We start from the raw sequence: 13,318 nt of genomic DNA, 5'->3' as shown, positions 1-13,318 counted from the left end.
TCTATGTATCTACATTTACTAAAAGCGTATAGGAAACTAATGTGATTGCTTAAAAATGTTATTTGTATTTTTATTTCAGTAATAAAAATTACTTAGCATCAAAAGTGAAAGCTTTATGAAAATGACGCACATATTTATTCCGGTGTTAGGCAATTGTGTTCCCAAGTCTCATGAGTTGGTTTGACTTACACAGTCACTTAGATTAAAATACCAAAAACTATGTGAGGTTATATGAATAATAATTGCAAATGTATTGCTGGGAAGCTTATCAAACCATCGAGAATAGTAAACATTTATGCAAGGTGAACATTTCTAAGAATATATTCTATCATCTATTATCTATTATTGAAAATTCCATCACAAAGTCCGAATAAAGTTCCGGACTTGCCACTGTCCAAAAAATCTTTACTAAAGTTTTAGTGACAATGCAAGTTTCAATCATTTCCTGATCGTACAAAACAGAAAAATTTCGCCACACAGTGCTATAAGTTTATCGTCAATCAAAATGTTGAACATTATTTTCTAACAAGCTTAGGTTACTTTTATCTAGAGATCTGTGATTGATGACAAAACAGGTTTCGATCATTTTCAAACTTATTAGCAAAACAAAATTAGTTTCTATAAAGAATCTAATACTCTCTAAAAGAAAAAATTATGGCGTTCTTCCTAATGATACGGGTTTAAATATCATTAGTATAGTTGTAGGAGAATCTGTTCTTTTTTCTAAAACCAAACTTTTACAAGTTCACTTCTCCAAATGCGGATTTAACCCTTTGTGGTCGTACATCTGCTCTTACTCTGCCACCTGTTTCCATTTAGTATTAAATGAAATATGAACGTGGAAAAAAGGTGAACTGGCCAATGCATTTGAAAATTTGTTACCTTGCTGAAATAGATCGGCTATTCAACATTGGAAATAAAATAATTAGGAAATTATTTAAAAATGACTTGTTATAAATACTTTGGGAAAGGCATGACCCCAACATAATAATGGTGTAGAAACAACTTTTAAAGAATGGAAAAAATGAGGGAAATGTAAATGTGCTACAGGTGGCACATATCAGAACTTTTTAACTATGGTAGCACTAGGCATGCTTTCAATAATAGCATGTGGATAGTCAAAGGAATATGTAGTACTTTAGTTTGTCTTAATTTTTAAACCAATTAAAAAATTTCAATCAAGGAAACTATATGGCACTCAAAACTGTATTAAACATAATGTTTAAAGTAAGGATCATGAAAATTTTACAAATTTCTGGCAATCCAAATACGAAAAACATTATGGAAGGGGAAACATCGTAATGGAGAATAGGAAAGGGAGAGGCTCTAGAAATGGAACACATCTTCTCCCCAGATGGCGTAATCGGTAGATGTGCAGTTCTAATGCGACGTAAATTAAGTACCCATTTGGCTATTGGTGATGGACTCGGAAACATCCCTAAGAATGATCCGAAAACCTGTCATCACAATTTGTAAGGCCGCTTCCACAATTTAGACACAGATGTGCTGGTGGAAAAAAAATTCTCAAAATGCCTGTACACGTGGAGTATCGTGTGTGTACAGGGATTTTGGAAATTTTTTTTTCAACCGGCTACAGACTTTCGCACTGATTTTACGAGCACGTACATCGCAAGTACTCGGTGAGTCGAGGATCGAACCCTGACCCCTCCTGACAGGAGTCCAATTCTCTAACGACAGAGTTACCACGGATTGTGATCGAGAATTCGCGAAAGCAGCGACATACAGAAGACGTTGTTATTTGAGACGAATGACTGCTAAAAGAAAGCGATCATCAGGTGCACTGGAAATATTCTTCAGTGTAGCATGGTAACGTTCCTTATTGTATCTTATTAAATTTAAAAAGGAAAAATTTTCCTATTCTTATGTAAGCAGACACAAAATGGAATCACTTTTTCTTAGAGAAGGAACAGCCAAGACGCATCCGAAAAATATTTGCAAATAATAAGAAAAAATATGTATCTTCTTATTAGAGTTAAAACCTAATGCCTACAAAATCGCTCCATTAAATTTAATGATCTAATATGAAAGGTCTATTTAAACTTTATATTCCATAGGTTTCTGAATCATATTATTTCAAACATTAAAATATGGAAAAGTATACGGAATCACATAATGTTTAAACGTTTAATTTTTAAAAAGTTTTTTGACAAATCTTTTTAACAAAAATTTAAAGTTTCAATAAAAAAATTCATTATTTATAAACTAAAGACCTAAAATAAAGAATGCTTACGATTAGGAAAAAAAAACGATTTTAAAAATTCCTTATTGAAAATAATTTTTTTTTTTTTATAGTTCTAAAGTTCTTAATTAGAAATAGAAAAATCATTCTGTAGAGAATTATCATCAAATTAGACAAAAATTACTTGCAAGTAATTTTCTTATTATTATATAAATCATAAAACTTACCTGCTTTATAAATCCGGATTAATTTAAGATGACATACCACACAATAAAATTTTATAATTGAAGGATCTCGATATGAATTTTAACAACTTAAAAGCAATGAGCTTATTTAACTTTTAAAAAAAACAGCTGAATTCTTGTATAAATTAAGCATTCAAAATTAAAAAATACTTGCCAAGAAATCGATAAAAATTTATTAACAATCAACATAAATGATACTATTTTAAGTAATTCGGAAAATTCTTTATTGTTCTCCTCATTATATAGGTACAGAAATGTATTCTATTCTATGAAGAAGAATATTCTATAACTATTACAATTCTGCACGTTTTAAGATCATATTTGTTTATCGGAATGAAATAACTTCCCTTTAATTTATAATGAAATGAAGACAAAACAAATTTATTTCACCTAAATACATACATCTTTAACGGTGCGTGATCACGAAATAGGAAGTTATCGGTTGCAGGTTCATTGATAGTGGAAAGAAAAAAATTGAGAAATTGTCCTTCAAATGTTGGACGCGCTCTGTCTGCAAATGATTTACCAATGTCCCATATCGTCTTTTAAATTCGAATGTCCTATTAGTCGAACATCTCCGAGGGTCTAATGAGAGCAGAGCTTTCTTTCGTGGCATTAACTTTGGTCGTCAGGAGTTCAAACCTGGAACTAACCTTTGCAGAAATAAAGATTGAGATATTTTAAGCGATAAAACCGACATTCTCAATAGGTGGAATGAACACTTCGACAACCTACTTAATGTAGAGTGCGTTCAGACAGAGTTCTGTTCACCAAACTTTAACCAAGAGTGTATTGCGCCTCTTTCAATGATTGAGGTTGAAGAAGCAGTTCAAAAACTTAACAACAAGGCTCCTGTCCCAGATTTGATATCACCAGAATTCATCAAAAACTCAAGACCAGATGGGTTAAAGGCCATACATAATATTCTAACATCAGTATGGGAAAAAGAGATACTCCCGGAAGAATGGAAACACAGCACTGTTTGTCTTATACACAAAAAAGGAGACTTTCTTGAATGTTCAAACTACCGGGGTATCAGCATGCTCTGCACTGCATATAAAGTCTTTTCAAAAATTCTATTTAACAGACTTAGCCCCTATGTAGAAAACATCTTTGGTGAATACTAGTGCGGTTTTAGGAAGGGCAGGTCTACAACTGATCAAATATTTTTCATAAGACAGAACCTGGAAGAGACCAGGGAATTTGGAATCGGTACACACCACCTATTTGTGGATTTCAAAACTGCTTACGACAGTGTAAACCGGAAGCGACTCATTGAAGCTATGCGAGAATTCAATATCCCGGACAAGCTTGTACGACTCACCACACTTACACTGTGTAAGACCATGCAGAAAGTTAAAATCCAAAATGACTTCTCGGAACCAATGGAGGTAAAAAATGGTGTAAGGCAAGGCGATGCTTTGGCATGCCTACTCTTCAAATTGGCATTAGAAAAAATTATCAGAGATTCAGGAATCAATACCAGAGGACATATCTTTCATAAATCTGTCCAAATTTTCGCATTTGCCGATGGCATTGACATCATAGCGCGAACACAATCTGACTTAAAGCAAGCTTTTCTATCCATGCAAAAAGACGCAGAAAAAATGCATCTCACTATTAACCAGGAGAAAACAAAGTATATGCAATGCACCAAAATAACTGATTCTACAACTCACTTGCAAATTGGTGAATACAAGTTTGAAAAAGTAAACAGTTTTGTTTATCTTGGTTCTGAAGTCAACGTTAATGGCAATATCGCACCCGAAATACAAAGAAGAATCAATAGTGCAAGTAAATGTTTCTATGGATTAAAAAAATATTTAAAATCAAACCTACTAAAAAGAGATACTAAACTGTTAATTTATAAATGCTTAATCAGACCTATCCTAACATATGCCTCAGAAACTTGGACAACAACACAGAAAGATGAGAATTCCTTGGGAATCTTCGAACGTCGGATCCTAAGATCCATTTTTGGGGGCAAACAAGTTGATGGTACTTGGTACAGACGTTCAAACTCAGAACTCTATCGGGCCCTTAGAGAGCCTGATGTTGTCAAGTATGTAAAAATTCAAAGAATTAAATGGGCTGGTCACATCATTCGAATGAACAGAGAGCGTCCGACAAACATAATCTTTTCGGCTCAGCCCATCGGATCAAGGCCCAGAGGTCGACCAAAGCTGAGATGGGCCGACTGCGTGGAAAGAGACTTTTCAGTCTTAAAAGTCTCAAACTGGAAGACAACTGCCAGGCAGAGGCAGGCCTGGAGGAAGTTGATTGAGAAGGCCAGGGCCCACCCGGGGCTGTCGTGCCATTGAGGAAGGAAGGACATCTTGAATAGTGCGTGATCACGAAATAGGAAGTTATCGGTTGCAGGTTCATTGATAGTGGAAAGAAAAAAATTGAGAAATTGTCCTTCAAATGTTGGACGCGCTCTGTCTCCAAATGATTTACCAATGTCCTATATCGTCTTTTAAATTCTTCTACGTTTTCCTTAGGGAAATTTTGCTACTTATTTGTTGCTAAAAAAGCTCTCCTCAATCAATGATTCTAATAGAACTAAATGAAAACTTAACAAGTAGACTGAAAATATCCACCTCACTAGAGGGCATATTCAAACGTTGCTATCGCGAATCGGGTTGGAAAAGTAAAAGTTCTGTCTTTACTGCTTTAAAATTAAGCATATTTATTTTATCTAAATTTCTCTTTGAAAGTTTCCAGTTAAATCTGCAAAAAATTATAAATATATGAAAGATATTGTTTTATTACTTAATTTTTACTCCTTTTTGAAATGCGACTTTAAAAAGTTTAAATCTTAAGTTTACGGCAACCGGAACTGTTTTAGGAATTCTAGTTCTGTTTTTCGGCTAAATCGAAAGCAAACGATCATATTCACATACTTGTTCTTAGTTTTAAAAAAATTAATTCTGCTGGTTTTATGGAATCTTTATCGTGGATTAGTGCTGCATTTTTATCTATTATACAAAGTACTTATGACCATGGTAGCAATGTTGTAAGCCATCTAGTATGCAATGATTTATCTGTGAAGGCATCCATTAATTATTAAACAGGTGGTTGTTTAATTTTAGAAGTAACAAGTTTTAAATTTTCTTAGTGTGCATGTGGTTGTTGAACTTATAGCTTTATGTTGAGTAGAGTTATTTTATTACATAGCTAAAAAAATTAGGCATTTACTAATGTTTTATATAGTTTTTTGTTATAAAAATTCTTTTTTTTTTCTTAGATATTCTACACTCAAGTTCATCATGTTAAACTTAGGGAAGTATGTATTGAATACATGGAACGAAACCGTTGTTTATTTGACAAAGTAAGCTGTTGCTATTGTTTGTGCGTGTGTATATGTATATAATATAAAGTTTTTAAAGAATTTTTTCTCAGGAATTTGTATTTTTATTGCTCATTTAAAAGTTGATTCCTGTTGAAATCATTTAAAAGTTCCGCAATTTATGTAATACGGTTTATTGAGTATTAAAAAAAGATTTATTAAAAAATAGATAAATTAAGATTGTTATTTTCAAATAATATGAAAACAAATATACAGATCAGTTAGCATTATTTCTATAAAACTAATTTGTATAAAAGTGTTACTAATTTCTTTCTTTTTTTTTTTTTTTAATTTTTAGATTATTATGAAAATTTTATTTTTCAGATCTGTTAGAATAAGCAGATACTAAAATTTAATACTAATAATAAAATTTATTCTAGATTATGTAATCTTTATGTAAAGGGGGGATTAAAATTTACTAATGCAATTAATTTTTTGAAATATTTATTGGTATTAAATACTTATTTCATTAGTGTAATTTTTTTATTTGACTAAATTTAATCTAAATTTCTTGTTACAAAAAAACATAAAATTAGTAAGTTAATTTTGTACTTAATTATTCACCTTAATAATGACATGTTACTGTCCAAAATACTCATGATTTTTCATGTCAAAAACTATTTTTGATCAAACAACCATCAACAATTTGTTTCAAACTATCTGACACTTAAGATGAGTCTTAAAATCATTTTGTATATGAAGTTTTTTGTGTGTTTAATATTTCAATTTAATATGTAAATGTGTCTGAATAATAAAAGGATAATTATATAAAAGTTATGCTTCTTATAAATTCTGAGTTATCATCTGAGCTAGGAAATATTTTGTATTGTTATATTAAATTACATGAGTTCATTTTTTTTTTCTTATTGTGTACATTTTAACCAAATGAGTTCTCCCTAAGAATCAAGAAGGGCAGGGCCTCTGCCTTTGAGAAAAAATCACTTTTGTGTTTTGAAAAAACAATTATTCTACTTGCGGCTATTCTCTATACTGTGCTTTTTTATGCTACTGTGTTAATAAAGAGCTTCATTAGCAATTTCAGATTTAATTAGCAATTGTGGTTCAGATTTTAATCTATTTTTTAATGTAATAAAAGGTTTTGTCAGGACACATGTTAAATCTTTATAATTTTAAAATTAATAATATTTATGCAATACAAATGTGCAAGTGATTTAAGTAAGATTTTGATAAACCTACTTTTAATAACCTTTGACAAACCTACTTTGTTACTTCTATTGATGGTTAATATTAGTAAAAACTTGAGAACCCTGATTCTAATGAAGTCAATAATTTTAAAAAATCTTTAATGTTTGTAGCCATTCAATTATTCAGATTTTAAGAAAAAATCTTATCTACATTCTTTTTTTATGTATTTTAATGTTCATGTTAAAGAAAGTTTTATGTAGATATTAATTAAAATTGATAATGAAAATGTATTTTTATAAAATTCATATTTTTGTTAATTTTTTTAGCATGTGAATGAAGATTTTGACGCTTACTTGGAAAAAATAAAAGATCCTAAGGTATTTTGTCTGTTATGACTCCTCAATGTTATAAAAAATAATTTTTATATTTTCTATTGCTAAAATAATGTAGTTTTATCTTTTAAAATTTTTTTAACATTTCCCTAGGAATCCATTCATATGTGTCTAATTATATTAAAAGTAATGTATTAGTCGAGATCAATACATCTTACAAAAGTCTATGTCTAGATGTAGGTTGATGTGATATATATAGTGTGCATTATTCTAGAATTTCAATGAATTTTTTTTTTCTAATTTTATATTTTTGAAAACTATCATTGCTTTTATTTTTATGTAATATGGTTGGAAAAAATTTTTATGATATTAAACTCTTTTTCACTATTTAATGCAACTCTAAAAATATATTTTAAAAAATATAAAAACAAAAAATTTGTTTTTTATTTACCCATCTAAAAGTAATAATGGCATGATTTTTATTGCTTTAAGTTTTTGAGAAGGTCTGTGAAAGTTCAAGGGACAATTGAGGGCTATTTATCCTAACCTAATAGACCAAACACTAGTGATTGTTAAAGTGTTTTAAAAGTGAGCGGGGTTATGTATGTATATAAAGCATAATTAAATATAAAATGCAGAAAGATATTGATTTAAAAGAAATATAACATATATTCTAAGTTAAGGTAGCACCAAGTTGCTAATGTTATGACTGGAAAATTAATTTAATTTAAGAAAATATAATTTAGTGTAAAATACCTGACTATTCCCAAAATTCCAGGGAGTAGCAGGAGCCTATTTAAAAAACAAATCATCGAAAAGCACCAGGAATCCTCCAAAGATAGCATCAATCAAAAATATAAATTTAAAGAAAAAAATGGAAATCATAGACATTATCACATTTTCTTCGGGGAGACATTGACATGCAGGCAATGTTGTAGCAACTTCTGCGGACTAGTTGCAAAATACCTCAGACAACCCTATAAGAGCAACTCAGATGAACGTTATCTATTCAAACATTATAAATCTAAGTAGAAATATATATTCAAGGAAAAGAAATCTCAATCTTTGAAATAAAATAAAATATTGCTGGTTTGAGTATTCATTTAGTAAATCCATACATTAAAACTAAGTCATAAAATTGGTTAAAATAATTAAATTCTTTTTTTTAAATTTTACACAAAAATTTTTTATTGAGAAATGTTAATATTATAGGGGGCTGAGCCCTTTCATTTATAAAATATAAGGGAGCTAAATATTTAGCATCTATAAAATATAAAACATTTATTTAATATAAAGGTCACCCTCGGCACCGCAGTCCCTGCCAAACACTTTAATTTCTATCTTTTTTTTAAATATATTGAGCTGTCAATTGATATTCTATCAGTTAGAGTATTCAAAGAATAAAAAGTATGATAAAAGAAAACTTAAATTTAATGTAAAATATCATACATGCCCTTCAACATTTAAGGTGTGAACAAAATATATTATCCAGTGGTTGTGAACTAAAACAGAATTTTTTTAGCAAATAGAATAGAAAAATATAATAAAACTTTGACTAATGGCCATGCTCTTAATGTTTATGTATCTGGCCTTTTATATATGACTGTTTAAATTATTTATACATACTGGGGGAGAAAAATTATTTTAATTCTAATTTATTAAAATACAGTATACTTTGATGTCTCAAAGTTGAAGGGATGCTAAAAAAATTTGAGATAGCAAGTTCAGAACTAAATATGTTCTAAAAAATAGAAAAATATATTCTGAAGTATTGCTCTAAAATGAACATAAGAACAACTACTAATAAATGTGTTTAAATGATAGTTGACTAAAAGTCTAAACACAATTATGATTTTATTTTTAAAAATAAGACAAAAGTAATTATGCATTAAATTGATACGAATTGGCTTACAATAAACTTACATTATGATTTTTCCTCAAAAATTTCATTTTCTCTTTCGAAAAAAACTACATAGCAAGGTTTTTGGGAATTCAAATTAACATTTGGTGGATATTTAATGCCAAGGGGAGAAAAAAAAAATTTTTTTTTTTTTTGACATAACAAAGTGTTTGAGATATTGAGAGTATACTTTATTATAATTTTATCTTTGTTACCACGAGAAAAATATTTTCTGATACTACAGAAATTCCGTAGTCATTGAAAGGTTATAGGTGAGAGAGTATAATAAACAAAAAAGTTGCAGCAATATTTACTGTAAATGCAACACTAATCTTTTCTAATGTTCTTATATAAACTATATATATTTTTTAATTACTGCATATAAACCTCATCTTGTTAAATGGACCTAACATAATCCTCTCTTTAAATATTTGGAAGCAATAGAAAGACACAATGCAATTTATTGCATGATCCTTCATACATTTTTCCTCATTATGCATTTAAAATAAATTCAAAAGTTTTGAAATAAGATGTTTTTTGCTATAGATATGTAACATGCATTCTAAAAATGTTTTTTTTTTTCTATTTATAGGAATGGGTGGGAGAACTAGAAATGAAAGCTTTGTCCTTAAAATATAAGTAAGTTTTAAATTTAAGATAATTATCTAGTATTATGGTTTTAATTTGTCTATTCATTTGGTGAACTGATCATTAAGACACTATCAAATTGTCATTCCAGATTTCCACTGTTGAACAAATACTGCTATAAAACAAAACAATTTTCACTATTTTCATAATTCACTCCAAAGATTGTGTATATAAATTTTTTAAAGTGAAAAATTAAAATACCTTTTTTTTTCAGAGGCAATTTTTTTAAAAAAAAATTTTTGAGAAGGATTCTACCTGTTTGCTAATATTTAAATTCATTTATAACTTTTTTTAATTTTGTTTTAGGCATTGTTTTAATTCTTTATTTTTATTTCAGACTAGACTTTGTAGTTTATTATGATCCCACAAAACCTCCCCTAAAAATACAGGTTCCCTCTCCAGTTCAAACTGTAAGTTTTTAATTCTCTCACAACTACAAAATGCTAACTATCGTTTAATTTTGTAATACATTGCGTATGTCATTTTCAGATTGCATTGGCTTGCACTGGTGGCAACCGCTATGACTGTGTTTACTCTAAATGTGATTTGTCTACTTTAGCTTTTTCTCAGTGTAAGTAAAATGTTTTCTTTATTTCCATGATTCTAGTGTGTTCACATTTGTTGTATTCTCGATAACTAGGTGCATCAAAAATGATTAAATGAACATTACTTAGGTTAAGCCATAAACCAGTTAGTACCAAATTATCATTATTATTTAATATCTATGCAGTAAACAGGAGGTTAAAACAAGCTTAATGTTTGTTGTGACTCATGCAAATTAGTCTGCTACAGGCAGTGTAATAACCTCTGCATAATTTCACATCAAATTGAAAACCTCTGCATAATTTCACATCAAATTGAATTGGAGTGCCAGATAAACATGAAGTATTTTTATGCAGTATATATGTATTCTAGTATTACCCAGGCTTAAAGAACATAGGGATACATTGCGCAGAAAATGTATTCATCACTGATTTATAGGTTTTTGAAATGGAAAGGGGAAACTGCATCGCCAAACTGAATTTATTTCAACAATCAACGGATGTAACAAACAAGCATTACTAAATTCCCTGGCTAATTGAGAGTTTACTATACCACATTTCAGTTTGATAACTTTTAACAAGATTTATCTAGTATATTTATTATAATGCCCTACTATTTTTAAGGAAGTATAACAAATGATTACAATTGTATGAGATTTTTCTTTTGTTGTTTAAATCCACATTTTATGAATTTCAGCTATGATATATGAAGTGCTGTATAAAAAAGTATATGGACTTGGCTCTGATGTTGATATAGCAGTTGAAAAAATGCTGCATGATAAAGCATATTCGAAACAACGGCGAAGCAACTTGCTGTGCAATTTGTTTAGGGATAAGTAAGCATTGGATTATATATCTTGCCAAGTTTCACATGTTTGCTAGTTTTTGGATTTTTATAATGTTTTAGGTTTGCAAAATTAGAAATTTAAGTCTTATTTTGTTTTTGAAATTTTGTTCAATTGTGTATTTGTTTTGGCATTAGAAAATACTATTAATTTGAGTTTTCGTAGTGAAAAATACAAATGTGAGCCTTTTTTATTAAGAGAATTTCTACCATCCATAGTAAGTGTCACATAGAAAAAATATCATGTAACTGATGCTACAATTTTTGTGACTGATGTTACAAATATAAACTACCGTATATTCGGCCATATAACTCGCTCTTTTAATACAAAAAATAACATTGGAATTTACAGGTGCGCAGTATACGCCGAATATAAAAAATTATAGATTAAAAAATTTTAAATATAGAAAAATACTTTTATTTTAAAGAAATAACATACCTTTACCTATATACTTTATTGATTTTCGTTATTACATAAATAGTTCATTATATTCGTCTTCCGTTATTTCTTCAGGCACGCCATCACAATCTGTTTTGTCTTCATCTGTGTTACCCTCTTCCATAAATAAACAGTCATCTTCTGATCCGTCCAGATTATTTGAAATGCTGCATTTTTGAATGATTTCCTAACCATCTCAGGCGTTATTTCATCCCATGCTTTTAATATCCATTCACACACTGTTTTCAAACTTGCATGACGCATATGTCCTCCTTTCGTAAAGGTTTTCTCGTCCTCCAACATCCAAGTGTTCCACTGTTTTTTTAAATTGGCTTTGAGTGGTTTGTTTAAGCAGACGTCAAATGGTGTCAATCCGCCCGGAATAACTGCCATATCGGTGTTGCATTCTTTCAACAATTTTTTTGTATTATCTGTAAGGTGGGGTCTTAACATGCCCCACACTAAAAAGCTTTCTGGTTTTCTTACGCAACCAGGACGGATTTGCCAGGCATTTTTTACCCACAATTTAACACCATTTTCGTTCATCCAGCCTTTTTCGTGGACATGAACAAAAATACCTTTTGGAAAATTACATTTGGGAAAAGTTTCTCTTAAAAATAACCATTGGTTTTAGTTTCGTTCCATCCGCTAGGCAAGAAAGGGCTACGATGAAATGAGATTTCTCTTGTCCCGTTGTTACGTTGACAGTTTTGACTCCCTTTAAATCAATTGTTATATTACTGATCCTGTCAAACATGACTGGGGTCTCATCCATATTTCCTATTTGCGAAAGTAAATATTCCTTTTTTTTTCGCAGTTCTATAATATATTTTTAAAAACTTAACAATTTGCTATCCAAGTCTTTTGGTAGTTTTTGCGATACTTTGGTTTTTTCACATAGAACTAAATTTTTTTCGAGCCATAAATCGGCTACACTAACTCACGGTAGCCTTGAAATTTTCACTCTCATGTGGATTAATCTTTGCCCATTTTAGAGCAAACAAGCGATCAGTTTCTTGTTACAATCAAGCCATTTTGCCGATTTTCCAAAACCCAGTTTTCTACATTGTCCTCTTAATACCGGCCATTTTGTTAGTCCTGTACGCAATGCACACTTATCCTTAGGCATATCCATTATTTTCTCTTCATTTTTCTTCCATTCACGCACCGAGCTTTCCCCAATACCAAAATGTCTCACCGCAGCCCGATTTCCATTTTTTTTCCGCAAATTGAATTACCGTAATTTATGGAAGAAACGCCACAGCGTTTGTGAGTTTAAAAGTTTTCAAATTTTAACTGCGGCGTTTATGATATTTTAAAAATAAATTTTAAATTTTTCAAAGAAAAAAATTTTTTTAATCAAAATAGTTGCGAATTATGGCAAAAGATGGCGCCACTTTTGATAACCCACCACCCCTTAAAGAAAGTGGGTTGATCTCGATCTAGTTCCAGCCAAACCGCGTGGTTGATAGCTCTTTCACATTTTTTCTCACTTTGTTACAACGTGCTTTGTGGAGAAATTAAATTGCGGAAAGTTTTCTTTTTGGTATTTGCTAATATTTATACATCGTTGTTATGGACGCGACTTATAAACTGATATATTCTTATTTAAATAAAAGAGGTATATTTCCAAAAAATAAATAAATTAAATTAAAAATAAGAACAAAAATTGG

The 13,318-nt window shown here is 30.0% G+C and overlaps 3 protein-coding genes across 7 annotated transcripts in view; all 3 read left to right on the top strand.

Moving 5' to 3' along the window:
- LOC107439260 (coiled-coil domain-containing protein 92) overlaps positions 1-13,318 on the top strand; it is an 879,443-nt gene that overhangs the window by 700,528 nt on the left and 165,597 nt on the right. The window lies entirely within an intron of this gene.
- Positions 1,769-4,766, top strand: LOC139425728 (uncharacterized). Its single transcript, XM_071181624.1, has 3 exons — positions 1,769-1,827; positions 3,155-3,425; positions 3,573-4,766. Exons 1-3 carry the CDS (start codon positions 1,769-1,771, stop codon positions 4,764-4,766), a joined length of 1,524 nt encoding a protein of 507 aa, XP_071037725.1.
- The window catches only part of LOC107450877 (UDP-N-acetylglucosamine transferase subunit ALG13), a gene marked incomplete at its 5' end in the record, with an annotated part of 42,207 nt that continues 34,581 nt past the window's right edge, over positions 5,693-13,318 (top strand). Inside the window, 6 exon segments of the mRNA XM_071181948.1 lie at positions 5,693-5,776; positions 7,267-7,317; positions 9,765-9,811; positions 10,158-10,230; positions 10,310-10,391; positions 11,060-11,198. Coding sequence (XP_071038049.1) covers positions 5,693-5,776; positions 7,267-7,317; positions 9,765-9,811; positions 10,158-10,230; positions 10,310-10,391; positions 11,060-11,198 — 476 coding nt within the window.

This window comes from Parasteatoda tepidariorum, chromosome 6, assembly GCF_043381705.1.
Source record: "Parasteatoda tepidariorum isolate YZ-2023 chromosome 6, CAS_Ptep_4.0, whole genome shotgun sequence".
NCBI classification, from domain to species: Eukaryota; Metazoa; Arthropoda; class Arachnida; order Araneae; family Theridiidae; genus Parasteatoda; species Parasteatoda tepidariorum.
The sequence above is the reverse complement of the archived record's forward strand: the minus strand, read 5'-3'. Positions and strand labels throughout refer to the sequence as shown.

Coding starts and splice junctions, on each gene's coding strand:
- LOC139425728 (XM_071181624.1), top strand. CDS start 1,769: ATGACTGCTAAAAGAAAGCGATCATCAGGTGCACTGGAAATATTCTTC. Junction 1,828..3,154: donor ATATTCTTCAGTGTAGCATG/GTAACGTTCCTT, acceptor CATTCTCAATAG/GTGGAATGAACACTTCGACA. Junction 3,426..3,572: donor AAGAATGGAAACACAGCACT/GTTTGTCTTATA, acceptor GGTGAATACTAG/TGCGGTTTTAGGAAGGGCAG.